This window comes from Pelodiscus sinensis, chromosome 6 (assembly GCF_049634645.1).
Source record: "Pelodiscus sinensis isolate JC-2024 chromosome 6, ASM4963464v1, whole genome shotgun sequence".
Classification (NCBI taxonomy): domain Eukaryota; kingdom Metazoa; phylum Chordata; order Testudines; family Trionychidae; genus Pelodiscus; species Pelodiscus sinensis.
In genome coordinates, this window is record NC_134716.1 from 113,127,899 (window position 1) to 113,144,410 (window position 16,512).

The 16,512-nt window shown below is 37.2% G+C and overlaps 1 protein-coding gene across 4 annotated transcripts in view; it reads right to left on the bottom strand.

Moving 5' to 3' along the window:
- The window catches only part of DCC (DCC netrin 1 receptor), a 994,271-nt gene that overhangs the window by 15,104 nt on the left and 962,655 nt on the right, over window positions 1-16,512 (bottom strand). For 2 of the 4 annotated variants that reach the window (XM_075932654.1, XM_075932652.1), the window contains exon 27: window positions 14,681-14,890. In XM_075932654.1, coding sequence (XP_075788769.1) covers window positions 14,681-14,890 — 210 coding nt within the window. Of the gene's footprint in view, window positions 1-14,680; window positions 14,894-16,512 lie in introns of all 4 variants that reach the window. The other 2 variants (XM_075932653.1, XM_075932651.1) reach the window with 1 other exon arrangement.

Here is a 16,512-nt window from a genome sequence, read left to right on the forward strand (position 1 = left end):
CACTTGATGTGTTCAGTATTGGTTAATCTACCTCCAAAACATTCTAGAAGAAATAGAATGGTACCAGAGACAGCCATAAAATAAATTAGGACTGTTTAGTTCAGAGAATATGTTAATAAAAGGATGACATGTTAGAGGTATGTAAATCATGCATGGCATAGAGGTAGTCAATGGTCCAATTATATTCTCTCACAAAGCAAAGAAAAGGAGCATTCAATTAAATTTAAAGTCATCACCTTCAAAACTGATTATAGGAGATATGTTTTTACAAAATTCATAAACAACATAGAATTCACTGGCACAGGAAACACCCCCAGTTTCAGTATAAAAGTATTTAATACCTGAAACTTCTATTATCATTAGTGAAAAGATGGATATGTCTCAACCCATATTCAAATTAGGGGCATAGGGGCTGATCCAAGACTTACTGAAGACCATGAGAGTCTATTGGCTTTCTGAGCTTTGAATCAGGCCCAGAATATATGACAGATATAAACCTTAATGTTTAAATGTAAGCCATCCATCAGCTACCTGGATTTAGAAAGTAATATCTCATATGGATTGTTAATAACAAAATTGTCCACTATAGGATTTCTATCACTTTCTTCCGAAACATCTAGTTCTAACCACTGTAAGAAAAGATATTCTTCTCTAGATGTACTACTGAGGTGTGATCCAGTTCCTACATCCCATTGTGATATTCTGTTCTTCCTACAAGTGTGCAGCCCTCATGAATACCAATGTAGGCTTGGCAAGATATCAAAGTGGATATGAAAAGAAAATTTTGTTCTAAGAGGTATTGTATGGGGAACAACTGATTGGTTTTTAGTTTACTGGAATTGAATCTATGGACTCCAGAAAAGGGATCACCTTCCAAGACAATCAGGGTGTCTACACTGCATGGTAGCTCGAAATAAGATACACAATTTGAGCTATGCAGATTGCGTATCTTTTTTCAATCTTATTTCAAAATAGCTTATTTCGTAATTTGGCGTTGTCTACCTACTGCCAATTTTAATTTTGAATGAATTTCCCACAACCTTCTCTATTCCAGCGTGTATTAATCAGGGATTTATTTGGGCTGGATCAGACCCCTAGTAAGGCATGTAGCTAATTCCTTCCCATCCTGTCCCCAGGACTCTAACATGTCAAGAGTATAACCAGTGCTTTTTAGATACAATCTCTCTCTCTCTCTCGCTCTCAAACACTTTCATTTTTCATTCATGGACCATTCAAAGAGTGGAATTTCCACTCATTTACACAGAAACTTACTTTTAAAACTTACTTTTAAGGTTTCATTGAACAATACTGAGAGGAAATACTATGTCTGATGAGGTTAAAAATGTCATATATTACACATTGTATTTTACCTGTTTCATCGTAAAGTGAGAATTTGCAACCCGGGAATGATTTTAAAATAAGAAATTGCTAGGTTCAGAAGGCAGAAGCTGCCTGAATGTTTACATGCTCTCGAGGGATTTAAAAGCTAATTAGGCAGACATTCAAAAGACCACAAAAATAGTCAACCGAGCTCAGGTAAAAGTCAAGCTGTTAACTAATTAACTAGCCTGTTGCCATCGCAGGAAGTATCAAAATATAAGAGCAGTGATTCATCATCTACGGAGTTTGTCTGTAAAACATAAACAGCTGCTGACAGACACCACAGAATTTCTGTTAGTCTCCAGTCTTGCAAACAATTATGCTTATACTTGATTTCCATGGGACTTCTAACAGTGCACAATTTTTTGTAGGATCAGCACATGATTACCTAAGTATGCTCCCAATTTCACAAAACATTTAAATCCCAACATAAATTGTTTCAATATAGAATATAAATATATTTAATTTATAATAGATGCAGGCTACGTCTACACTGGCCCCATAAAATGGAATAGTCATGCAAAGCAGGTAAGTCAGAATAGAGAAATCCGCCGGGGATTTAAATATCCCCTGCGGATTTAAATAAACATGTCCGCCGCTTTTTTTCCGGCTTGGGGAAAAGACGGAAAAAAGCGTCTAGACTGGCGCGATCCTCCGGAATAAAGTCCTTTTCTGGAGGATCTCTTATTCCTACTTTCAAGGAATAAGGAATAAGAGATCCTCCGGAAAAGGGCTTTATTCCAGAGGATCGTGCCAGTCTAGACGCTTTTTTCCGGCTTTTCCCCAAGCCGGAAAAAAAGCGGCGGACATGTTTATTTAAATCCGCGGGGGATATTGAAATCCCCCACGGATTTCCCTATTCTGACTTACCTGCTTTGCATGACTATTCCGTTTTATGGGGCCAGTGTAGACGTAGCCATAATGTATGCTGGCTGCTGGATTAAGCCTTTAGTTTTTTAAGAACTAGAGACATTTCCTTGCCACATTATGAGTTGTGTGACATTCTGCAGGATTAGACCAGAAAGGTGTTGGTAAGCTACTATCGCCACGTTATGATTTTAGACCCATAAAGTTATCTAGAACAGGGGATTTCAAACTTTGGGTCATGGCTCTTCAGGGCTATCACATGCTTTGTTTCCTTGAGCATCTACAGGTATGGCAGCTCACAACTCCCAGTGGCCATGGTTCACTATTCCCCATCAAGGGGAGCTGTGGGAAGCCCATTCGATGGGAATAGCAAACTGCAGACCTTGGGAATTGTGAACTGTCGTGCTTGTGGATGCTCAGCTAAACAAAGTGTCTTGTGGCCCACCAGCAGATTACCGTGATGAGCCATGACCCAAATTTAAAAAACCCATGATCTAGAAGTAACCTCATGCAATCAAAACTAACCATGACTGTTGTATCTAATCAGCTGGCAAGGCAAATGTTGGCAGTGTTATTAACTAGAACTGTTATGAAAAAAAATAAAAAAAATAATGTGTCTGCCAGGTACAACAGAAAACAAGAGGGAAAGCACAATCAGATGAATTCAGTGCTTACATTATACTTCCCAGCATATACAATGTAGAAAATTAAAGATATTTAAGCATTTCATTTACTACTTTCTTCCTATGTGTCAGATACTTCTGACTATAAAGAAGGTGACAGACAAAACTTTAGCCTATAGTAAGTAAATGCAATGGTTTTCCTTGTTATGAATTAAATATTTGTGGTTCTGGGGAAAGTTATGTATATAACAATGTGAAGATATATGATATGTCTTTCAGTTCCACACAGGAGCTCACAAAAGGATGAAAGACAACTAATGGGTTATTTGATACAGACTGTACTAAAATGTACATTCTAGCTATTTAAATGTGATTCTGAGCTTATTTGTAACTACATGGCAGAACGTCCCTATTAAGTGAGATGCTGCCTCTCAAGGGAGTGGAATGTGAAACCATTTGAAAAATATTTAAAGACTAATCTGTTTTACCTATAATTGAAAAAAGTGAACAAAATAAAAATATATTTATACCATCTGCTAAAATGAAACTTTTAAAAATGACTTTCCCAAATTATAATGAACAGCCATTTGACTCATTCCATAGGAGATATGCTTTAAAAAGAGGCAGAATTTAATTTGAGTAGCTTTGATTTGGTGGGGAAAGGAACTGAAAAGGAAAACAGAGAAAAAGGAAATGGTCATTTTGTGAATTTCAAATATATAATACTTTATTGAATTGGCCATTGGGAAGATTTTTCCCTTTTTTATGTAATATGTCTTCACGATAAGTGTAACAAGTGATGCGTAGGGATGGACACTTGAAGATTAAAACAATCACTTAGATTGTTACACACAGAGGATGAAAGTTAAAGCCTTGAAACATATCAGATGTTTGTTCTGTCCTTATTACTATAAACTTTAAGCACATGAAGAAATTTACAAGCCTGTGTTTTCTTACAATTCCATAATATGAAGTTAATGAATCTGTCAGAATTCCATGAAAAATCTGGCTCCTGTTAAGGTTTTACTTTATACTATCACATTGATCCTCTTTCCTTTCTGTTTCTATTTCTCAGTCCTCAGGAAATATGCAATTACATCAGTGAGCTGTCAGTAAAAATGGCTGTTGCTGATCAGAGATAATTAATACAATCTCAACTGCATATTCACACATACACCTTATAGTCAGGTGGTGCCTATCCATGCAGTCCTTTTATGGAATTGTAGTGGATCACTTAGAAAAATATCCAAAATTTTCAAAAAGTTTTTTTTTCTAGAGAAGATATAATGATTCTCCAGAAAAACATTATTTTTTAAAAGACTAGACTTATGTCTCCTATTAGGCAAAACATATAATCAATCCATTTATTTCTATAGGGGCTTGATTCTACAAAGCACTTAAGCCTCTGCTTAAATTTAACTACTGAATAGCACTATTGACTATACTGGATTACTCAAGGGTTTAAAATTTACCATGTGCTTAAGTATTTTCCTGGACTGCAGCCAGATATCTCATTAACATGCATGATTGAACTCCTGTGGTCCTTCATCACTGAAGTCTCTGAGTGGAATAGAGGAAGCCTGATTTCATAAAATGACATGGGGGGGGGTGGAGAGTGGACAAACATTTTGATTTTGAGGGGTGGGGATGGGGAGGGTAATGTGTGTGTTTAGGTATGAGAGGGATTATGAACACAAATAACAAAAGTCTCTGATTTCCAGAATTGTGTGTGATTTTTTTCTGATGCTACAAAAATTAATTTAGGATTCTGACACCAAAAGACTACAACGTTCCATTAGTTTACCAAAGACATTTTTCTAACATACCTCCTGTTCTACCATAGTTTGCTTTATTCTCAAGACATCTGTTACTCAATATTCTTGATCATTTATCGAAAGAAGAATCTAAATCTAAAATTTCTAGCCAACATTAGAAGCTAAACACTTAGAACTAGAAGAAACAGAAATGCTCTCATTTCATTGTTGAACTGGTGGGAGTTAGTTCTCCATCAAAGAAAACAGTAAGATTTCATTTACACTTTCCATTAGCAATGGGAAATATTGACTCTAAGGGGTATATTTTTAAAAGCACACAGATTTATCTGTAAAATTAATTAATTAGTGCCAGTTAGTTTCATGTGAATAAATGCTGCTGCTGCTGTTCTATCACTAATTGATACCTTTTTGCTTTATAAGTGCAATTCTGTTCCAGAGTGATAGATTGATAGTCTTCCCCAGTTACTTCCTAATCAAATTTGCCTTGCTTACAATTAAAGAAGTTCCCTTGCTTTTCAACATAATTAGTCATCAACAGCTATTTATTAATGATTATTATTTATTTACTAAAGTAGTTATTGTATCTATTTATTTATCTATCTGTTTATATATTTATCAATTTATTTTATTGAAGTAGTGCAAAGAAACTGCAACCCCTTGTCCTATATGTGATGGAAATCTAACCCACACACTTTCTGGTGGCACTGAGACCACTTATAGAGAGAATAATGACTCTGATGTGCAGCCTGAACTAAAAGCCAGCTTTTTTAAAAGCTCATGCCTCATACACTATGCTGCAGAGGTCCGAGGTTCCATTCTGCCTGTCGGTGTTACGCAAACACACACTTACAGCCATATTTGTATTTGTTTTCTCTTTTAGGTGTTTATCACTCTAGGAAGCATTATATGAATTTCATTGGGCTCTATGGAACTGGATGATACAGCATAGGAACAAGGTGGTGCATGAGGTGGAGAATACCACTCTAGCCTTATGGTTCTCTGGTAAACATGTGGGAAAGCTTAAGTGCTCTGATACAGAGTGAATTGCAGCCAAGGTGAAAGATCCTGCAACACAAACAACTCCCAAGAACAGGAACATGGATTAGGGGACCTAGAAGGGTGTTTTTAAATCGGATGGTTATGGCTCACCATACAAAGCATGCAGTTAACATATGCTATAAATACTACAGTTATTTTAGCAGATCACTGAACTGCTGCCCATGAGTTTGCCTATCAAATCAGGAAAGTATCTAATGCTATGTCTACACAAGAGACTTTATAGAATAATATGCAGCTGCACTGCTGTATGCCAACAAGAAACAACTCTCCTGTTATCATTAAACCACTCCCAATGAACAGCAGTCGTGACATTGGAAGGAGAAGCTCTCCTGCTGACATACTGCTGTGAACACTACCACTTAGGCTGTCAAAACATCTGTTGCCATAAATTTTTGCTGACATAGCGTAGACATGGTTAGAAACTTTGACCTGCTCTCTGAATGTGATTCAGGACTGGAAGAGTACCACTGCCTCGCTTGATCTTACTGGAGTCTTACTCCAGAATTGAATCAAGATGATGAACCACAACCAGAAACACAAGCAAGACCACAACTGGACTAATGATAAACCAAGCACATTGGATTATATATAACAATGTACACAGTACCAACTGATAACTGCAGAATTGGATTTCGCCACTTCAATTTTTTCAGCTCTGTCATGGAAAATATGTGCACATCTATATGCAAACAATACAAAATTTCAGACAGTCAATGAATGGAGTGGAATTGGGGAAAATTTGGTGATATGAAAAGGGAAAGAGACAGGGAAAGAGAGAGAAAAGAGACATAGGAACAGTGTTGGGAGTGTAGGCATGGCTAACTCTGATAAAAACCTGCTGTGAATTTTAGGCCTCTGTTCTGATAATGCTTAACAGAATAAAAATAAGTAGCACTAACTGCACTAATGTAAGAAATTACGGCATAATCATGGCTATGAGAAAAAAATAAAATATTAGGTAGATAAAAAGCTAGAAAATGCTAGTTTAAACTAATTCTGATTCTACTGATGGGGGAAGAGAGTTAAAAAGAAAACAAGAGTCTAATACATAAGTATAAGAGAAGATTAAAAATATATAAGTTTTTCTCCCTCCTCCTTGTAACAACCTCGTAGGCACTGAAAACTAATATGATGTCCCCTCTCAGTCATGTCTTATTCCTCAAAGATTATGTTTTCTAGACCTTTAATCATTTTTGTTATTGTTCTCTGGACATTCTCCAGTTTGTCCACATCTTTCTCAAAATGTGGCACCAAGAACTAGATACAGTGCTCTAGCTGAGGCCTAATTAGCATGGAATAGATTGGAAGAATTACTTCTCATGTCTTGCATAAAATGCTCCTGTTAATACATCCCAGAATTATGGGGGGGGGGGGTTTGCAACAGAGTTGACTCATATTTAGCTTGTGATCTATTGTGATGCCTAGATCCCTTTCTGCAGCACTCCTTCCCAGACATTCCTGTTTTGTGTGCATGAAACTGATTGTTCCTTCATAAGTGGACTACGTTGTATTTGTCCTTGTTGAATTTCATCCTGTTTACTTCAGACCACTTCTCCCAGTTTGGTATTATCCACAAACTTTAAAAGTGTACTATCTATGCCATTATCTAAATTGTTGATGAAGTTATTGAACAGAAATGGTCCCAAAACCGATTCCTGAAGAACCCCACTAGTTATGTCCTTCCAACATGACTGTGAACCATTGATAACTACTCTTTGGGAATGGTTATCCAACCAATTATGCACCAGCCTTACGCTGTGCCATCTATTTCCTTAGTTTCTATTTCCTTAGTTTATTAATGAGAAGGCCTTGAGAGACTGTATCAAATGTTTTAGTAAACTCTAGATTGGTTTTACATGATTTGTCCTTTATAAATCCATTCTGTCTGTTACTTATCACTTTTATCATCTTCTAGATGTTTGAAAATGTATCCCTTAATTATTTGCTACATTATGTTTCCTGGTATAGGAGTTCTGCTGATTGGTCTGTAAATCCCTGCATTGTCCTTATTTCCTTTTTTTAAATAGATGGACACTATATTTGCCTTTTTCCCCAGCTTCCATATTTCAAAGATAATAGGTAATGGCTCAGATATCTTCTCAATCAATTCCTTGATTATTCTACTGTTAGAGCCTTGCAAATCCATGTGTATGCACTTTACATCCACAACAGTGGATATGAATGAAGATTTCCAGGGCCCATTTTTGTGGATACAGATGTGGATGAGGATGCAAATTTTGTATTTATAAATCTGCAAATCTGCGGTTATCTGCTTTGTAGACATTGGTATATGAATCTGTGGATATGGATCTCCATGGATCATTTTTGCTGATGCAGATACCAATTAGGTATCCATGCAGGGCTCTACATATTGGTCCATGGAAGATTGAATTTTTATTTCTGTGTATAAATATTAGGCAGAAAAAGGTAAATTGACAATAGAATACAACTCATTTTCAACTGCAAAAAATATAAGGGCTAAAGTTGTAAAACTGGGATACAGTATAAAAGGCATCATTTAAGAGGTCTCATTTTCTTATAGCACACTTACAGATACAGAAGACAAACGTCCTGCTAACTCAGGTACATTTAAAGTGCAGCTAATCATTTCAACAGTTAAAAGGAATTTCCACTCATCAGGAATTAAAAGAAAAGAAAACAAAAAAACCCTAAACAAACCTCCTTTTCCAGCCATTTGTAGAATTTATGTCAGATCCATAATGCAGTAAGGTCAATACTCCATCAAGCATTTTCTATTTAACTTGAAAGAGAACTAAGTCAAATTGCTTAAATGTCTATGTCCATGATTTGCAAGGAGAAATTATCACAGCCACAGTGGAGTGTGGAAAGGAAAGACTGTGCTGTTACTCTCTTCTCTTCAGATTTAGTGTAAAGAATCCAAACCATTATATCACAAAGCAGTGAGGAAATGGTGTGTTCTACCATAAAGTATCTAAGAAATGGCCCAGCTTAAACCAAAGAGAGAAAACTCCAGACTCAAGTGAAAAGAAGAAAATTTCAAATCTGGAGTATGTTGAATGTATGGCCTGGGAAACAGGATTGTGGCCTTTAAGTTATTTATTAATTCTAATAAATTAATAGTGAAATAAATGAATAAATGTTGTTAACCTTTCCACAGGTTTGTATGAACTAGTTTACAGATGTTAATAGCTAATTGTAGCCCTTCTATGTAAGTTTATTGGATGGATAAAAAAACCTGTAGAAAAGATCCTCTCTTAGGGCCTGATTCAAAGTCTGGGGAGGTGAAGGGGGAGAAGAAGTGTCAACAAAAAGACTCTTAATAACTTAAATGAGTGTGACATTTATCCCTCAAATTCTGTTGCTACTATTTTCAAAAGCAGGGTCTTAATATTAGTCTCCTAAATCCACATTTTGGTACATGAAAATAAACTCTGATTTTCAAAAGTGCTGAACCAAATGCAAGAGTTGTTGGATAGTCAGAATCTTTAAGAGCCAGGCTATTTATGTAGATCCCGGCATGTACTGATGTAGACTCCTACCTTAAGGGATCCACTTTTGAAAAATCATTATCCATAGATTTTTGGATCAGTTACTATAGATCACTGCTCTATTTCTATAGAACCCTATTGGCATAATCTCAATTCAATTAAATAAGAAGTTTCCATCACAGTTATTTATTTTTTAAAGGAATAAGACACTTGCTCATCATGTGTTTGAGAAATGAAAGCATAATATTTTCCATGACATTCACTTAAAATAATAAACATTTTGCTTGGTCTAAGTAATGACAAATCAATTACTAATTATATTATTATGTTCTGCAAGTAGAAATTACTTAAGATGTAAAGAGCCTAGTGATAAATGAATTCATTCTATCCATCCCTTTTCCCAAAAAGAGAAATTGTGAGCATTTTAGGGAAGGAATATCCCCCACCCCACTCACCTACAGTAAAAACAAAGGGGATTCAAAGAAGGGTTTCTCTGTGAATATGCTCACATGGATTTGTTCTGAGTTGTTCTGTCAATGGGGATAAAGGAGGAATTGCCTATCCAAAAACCCTACTTATCCTCAGCTTCATACAGTTATCAGGAAATAAGTCAGTATATCTCCACATGTGACCTGATACATGACAGCTACCTTCTCTTCAATGTGGATCCAGTGGTCACAATTAATATTATTTATTATATATATAACAATACATGCTATAAAGTGTAGAGAACACAGCAAATTCTGAGGCAAATGGCAATTTTAATGGTGATCACTAAACTTATCAGGAGATGGAAAACATGCTTTTCCTCCTTCTCCAAATCATGAAGATTAAATGTGAAAACTTGAATAGCCTTAGTACTGTGAGAATCCCAGGGGATCAATTTAGCAGGTCTAGTGGGATTTAATTAGTCCCTCTAAACTGACCACTGATTATGCTCCTGTCAATTATGGTAATCCACTGGATTGAGAAGAGTAAGGGGAGCCAACAGGAGAGTTTCTCCCCTCAATGCTCCCCAACCCCAGTGGAGACTCTGCAGTAACTCAAACTAAGGTATCTCGACTTCAGCTATGCTATTTACTTAGCTAGAATTGCATACCTTATTACAACATTGCCCCCTAGAGTAGAGCCTTACTTATGCCAGTAATTCTACTGAAGTAAGTAGGCTCATTCACATACTAAGGTCAGTAGGCTTTATAAATTTGTGGTATTACAGGTTGAATCTCTAATTGGTACCCTAGGGACCTGACTGGTGCCAAACTGGGAATTTGCTGAACCATGGGAGGTCAATGTTGTCTAGCAGCATTACCAACACTTCTACTGCTTACTGGACCCTTAGAAGTAAATTACAACTAAATAACAGCATAGAACACTGAGAGACAGGACTGGTGGCTGAAAACAAACTTTATGGGACCATGGGAAACTTGGGCACACCCACGATAAGTGGACATCTGGCTAATTAAAATCATGGATGTTGCCACATCAGAGAGTGCTGATAAGAGAAATTTAACCTGTGTCTAATGATGAGCAGACCCTATCATATATAAAAATATAATTCAGGTCTGATAGTTGGCAAAAAAATAAAAGACTTTCCAACATTGTAAGGTATCTCTGTTTACATCTGCTGTAAAAAACAGAATTACCTAATGATAGATAGCAGGTGTTCATTGTAAAAAATATGGTGCTTTTGCTAGTCTTGTAATCACAGTTAAGTAACATATGTTGCTTGGCAAGAACACTATGTTTAGAAAGCAACATCAGAAAACAGAACACAATTCAGTAGGCCTGACATTTCTGAACTGGAGGTAATTCTGTCAAATTTAGCAAACCTCCAAATTACATAATGTGAATTATCAAAATTGGGTCCTATACTTCAAACCTCATTCACAGAAGTAGTCCTTATTTACCATATAGTGTTGTTGACACCAAAAACTCAACTCATGTAAAAATCATTCATGTAAGGATTCTTGGACTAGGCTCTGATGATGTGCAAAATACAAATAATGTTAGGTTTATATAATAAAACATTTCTCATTTTATTGCATTTAATATAGTATAGAAGAGATGTGAAATAAATGTCCAGAATATTGAATGACATGCAGTTGTGCTTGCTTAGGATCATCCCAAGAAAGGAATCATTCTTTGGGAGAGGTGCATACTAGCAGCAAACAATTACTTCCCCTATGAAATCTCCACTAGTGCATTGTGGAGGATGGACATAAGACTCTACCAATTGCTAGTGATGCCGGGGTCGCAGGTTGACCTGGTTATTTGGTTGACAACTTATGTATGTGCTAGCACATGCATTTCAAGTCAACAAGGAACTATTTACAAATTTGAACTAGGACATTGTTTATTTTGGGATGGGCTTGCTCTCAGTCTGTGACAGCTGTTGTATTTGGTACAAATAATCTTTGGAGCAGGGACTTGAGCTTGAATCTCCTTCACCTGAATAAGCAGCTTAAACACCAAACTAATATTTCTGTAGTGCTGCTCCCTCTCTCCTGTCAAATGACTATTCAGAATTCAGGGGAGGCGCTTCAACTGGAAAGACAGAGATGAATCCCCATATCCTGGGATAGGGTGAAATCTGGGTTCAAATGTCTGCGGAAGTGCAGCAGGGATTCAAATGTAGCTCTCCTAATCCCATGAAAATAAATTAATCACTGGGCTATGAGCTCCAGGGAGGTCCACTCTGCTTTTGACCACTTTTTAAATACCTGAAAACAAAATGTTTTGGGTCAAACATGTTTTATATGGTCTGAAAGAAAATATTGCAATTTGCCAACATTTTTGGCATTTCTGGGTTTGGTTTGATCTGGACTGAAATCCCTCTCCCTGTTTTTCAGAACCACCAACAGAACCAAAAACAAGTATTTGCTTATCTTTAGAAGTGCAAACTTACCCCTTTGCACCTGAACACATGGTAAGGCAATGAAAGAATTTAAAGAAGGTCCTTACAAGCCTCTTACTCATCGCCTAGTGTTTTTTCTTGTAATTGTTTTCTATTTCTTCCCATTCCTTGGAATATTTGATTTTGATTTTTAACAATTTTACTGTCAGGGTTAGATTCCAGGCAGATTCTCTGGCAAATATATACAGCCGGTCCCCGAGTTGAGAACTGTCGATTTATGACCATTCGCATTTACGACCAAAACTCCCATTGAGTGGTCGTAAAGACGGTGCCCGAGTTACGAATGCAACCCGTGCTTAAGAACAGGGCAGTCACAATGTAACTCAATGGGATCCAAGTTACAAACATTTCGAGTTACAGCCAATTGTTTGGTCTGTAATTCGTTTGTAACTCGAGGAGAGGCTGTATAAACCCTTTGTTATCAAGAAAGTAAACCTTTAATCAAGTGCCAGACATTTGGCATTGGTTTAATTTATTGTAGGACATGTGAAATTTAAAATAAGAACAATTGATTCATTTGGCTCCTGATTTATTTATTTTTCTTCCCTTGTTAGTTAACTCTAATTTTAAATTATTGCCTTATTTTTAATTCTTATTCCAGAAAGTCATAATTAATTATTGGAATATTATCATAAAATGGTATGAATTCTTTTTTCATTCTAAAGAACTAACACAAAAACTTCCTTAGATACAGGACATAAGGTACAAGATATATTTTCTTTCTAACAGTTAAAACGTCGCATTTTTTTTTTTTTTTTGCAAGTGAGTGCATCCTTGTGGAGGATGGGGAATTTTATATGCAGAGGATTGCAACGTTCAAGAAAGTCAAAATATAGGTAAGGGTTGACCTTCTAATTCTACAGTTCTCTCTAGGATGTCACTTAAGGCATATCTACACTAGGAAATTATTTTGAAATAACTTATTTGAAATAATAACTCCTGAAATAATCATTTTGAAATTTCCACACTACGGGGAAGCCACAAAATTAATCTGGGGCAGGCTTTGTTAAAGTGGACATGCTACTTGACTTAGAGCCCCTGGAAGCACTGGGGAATAATTAGTTTGAATTACTCTGGGGGGTAGCTATTTCAAAATAGCAGCAACTGAACATCTACACTACCACTATTTTTAAATGTCCGCTAGCGCGGACTCTGTGCTGCGCAGCTAAACGCAGCACGGAGTCCAAACTAGTGGACATTAAAAATGGCGGCGCCCGGCAAGATGCAAATGAAGCCCGGGAAATTCAAATCCTGGGCTTCATTTGCAACTCTAGTTGACTACATTACCACCCTTGTTTGAACTAGGGTGGTAGTGTAGACATGCCCTAAGAATGGAGAAGCAGCTCCTCTTTCTAGACAGTCACTTCCCATTCTATATGTGTGAAATGGATTGTTCCTTCCTAAGTGGAGTACTTTGCATTTGTCCTTATTAAACTTCATCCTATTTACCTCAGATCATTTCTCCAATTTGTCCAGATCATTTGGAATTATGACCCTATCCTCTAAAGTAGTTGCAACCCCTCCTATTTTGGTATCATCTGCAAACTTGAAAAATATACTCTATACCATCATCTAAATCATTGATGAAAATATTTAACACAACCATTCCCAAAACAGACCCTTGGGGAATCCCACTTGTTATGACTTTCCAGCATGACTGTGAACTGTTAATAATTACTTTCTGAGAATGATTATCCAGACAGTTATGCACCCACCTTATAGTAGGCCCATCTAACTTGTATTTGCCTAGTTAATTGATAAGAAAGTCATGCAAGACCATATCAAATGCCTTACTAAAATCTAGGTTTACCAAGTCCACTGCTTTTCCCTTATCCACAAGACTTGTTATCCTATCAAAGAAAGCTATCAGATTGGTTTGACATGATTTGTTCTTTACAAATCCATGCTGGCTGTTACCTATCACCTTATTTTCTTCCAATATATATTTGAATATATTTCAATACCTTCAAATATTTGGCCCTTAGTCTCTCTGGGTATGTCTACACTATCCCGCTAGTTCGAACTAGCGGGGTAATGTAGGCATACCGCAATTGCAAATGAAGCCCGGGATTTGAATTTCCTGGGCTTCATTTGCATAAGCGGGGCGCCGCCATTTTTAAATCCCCGCTCGTTCGAACCCCGTGCCGCGTGGCTACACGCGGCACGAACTAGGTAGTTCGAACTAGGCTTCCTAGTTCGAACTACCGTTACTCCTCGTGGAATGAGGAGTAACGATAGTTCGAACTAGGAAGCCTAGTTCGAACTACCTAGTTCGTGCCGCGTGTAGCCACGCGGCACGGGGTTCGAACGAGCGGGGATTTAAAAATGGCGGCGCCCCGCTTATGCAAATGAAGCCCAGGAAATTCAAATCCCGGGCTTCATTTGCAATTTCGGTATGCCTACATTACCCTGCTAGTTCGAACTAGCGGGGTAGTGTAGACATACCCTCTGTGTGTCACTTCCCCATTTTACATATTATTCTGAGGGCAGTGGCACATATGTACCTGAGACAGATAACCCCGGCACTTCTGCTAGAATTCTGCACATTGGTGGCTACTACATATTATCAGCAATTCTTTCCTTAATTATTACCTGCTTGAGACAAAAGTGGTGTATAAGGGACTTTCGGTTCTATTGCACTCATTGGTGGAGGTAGCAAGGGGTTGGCAAAGCTGCGGAGAGGGTGCGTAGGCCGGACACAGGCTGTGGGGATCGTTCTGCTTGGGGCATCCTCATTGCTGGCATGTTCAGGCTGAGTCTGTGGTAGCATGGATGGCTGTTGTGGGACTGGTCCTTCACTCACTGCTGTAAGGGAATAATAAAATGAACTGTTATTGGAATATTTATTCAAGTCCTATTTCTTACTTTTTTTTTATCATTTCCTAAAGAAAGCCTTTAGCCTTTGAGGATCTGTAAGATATATGTAAACATTTATTCCAAAAGACAGATGAATTAGAATAAAAACATTTCTAAAAGCAATCATATGGCCTAGCACTGTAATAAATTTTCCTTCAAATAAAGTGCAGAAAATAACATTTTTATCTCCCTTTGTATATTTGATATGTATACAAACTTCTTAAGTTCCCATCAGCATGGGATCTGGTTGCCTTTTAAATACTAACAATCAACCAAAATCATCACATGGATCATGAAGCAACTCAAGGCTGCTGGAACTCATTACTTTATGCCTTATATTATTGTTATAGCCGCAGTTAATGAGAGTTGATGACAAAGAAAGGACTTATTTTCTATTTAACCAAATACCAATGTCATTTTTCCTTTAGACAGCAGTAATTTTCTCTTTGCCAAAGCAGTCAGTTGCTGTTTTATTATCCTATACCCAAAGTCAATTTTAATGTGATTTAAACATGCCCTGTTAACCTTAAAATATAAATCAAGGTTACTCTATGTTCTAGAATGTTTCTTATAAAAGACTCTCAAAAATTACCTCTGTCATGAACTTTCTCTGCCAAAACAGTTACAAACTTGGCTAACATAGTATGAAAGAAAAATGAACTGAAAGGAAAAAAATTATTGGATGAAATATTTTTTGTTATTTGTATCCAGACTGATCATAACAATGTGATTACAATTATTTGGGACTTTTCAGCATGAGCAACAGCACGGTCTGTTATTGAGAATACAAATAGTATTGAAAATGGAAGTACTGAGAAGCCCTGTTCAGTGATATTTTGAAAGAAATGTGTCAGGATGAAAGAGATGCTTCATGACAAATCCAATGACATGACAGTTCCAATGCTTCTGAATAGGTTAAGGGCATCTGTTTTAATATTATCACTCACTAAATTTGCATAATCATGCTCAAGTTTTATTTTAACTTAAAAACTTTAAAAAGTTATGTGAGTACAGGTCTTATGCCAGGTGTTGGATGAAGAGTCCTGGAATTTAAGATTGCTTGCCTGTTTTGGGAAATCAGCATGGAACTTGGAATAAGGCAGGGGTGTCCAAACTTTTTTCAAAGAGGGCCAGATTTGATGAAGTGAACATGCGTGAGGGCCGACCATTTTGCCTGACATTCTTTGAACCATTAAAATTAAATGCAAATTAACTATTTTATGCAAAGTTTATTGCAAACGGCAAACGACATAACACCAACTATACATGTTGTGTCCAAATATATTTATAACTGATTTAGACCAACTGACATTAACTGAGATTTTACAATGTATTCATCTCAATTGAAAAAAAAACTTGCCTACACTAATGTGAAGGGTGAAACTGAGATCTGGACTGCAGTACATAGGCTAGGTCTGGTTCAAAGGCAGTCCCTGATCTCAGCAGCTGCGGAGTCCGTCCCTGCACTCTCAGCCCCAAGGTAGAGGGCTTGCAGGGTCAGAGGCGGGCGGAGAGCGCAGGCCACGCTGGCCTCACGGCGGCCCGGGGGCAGGGCGAACCCGTAGCCA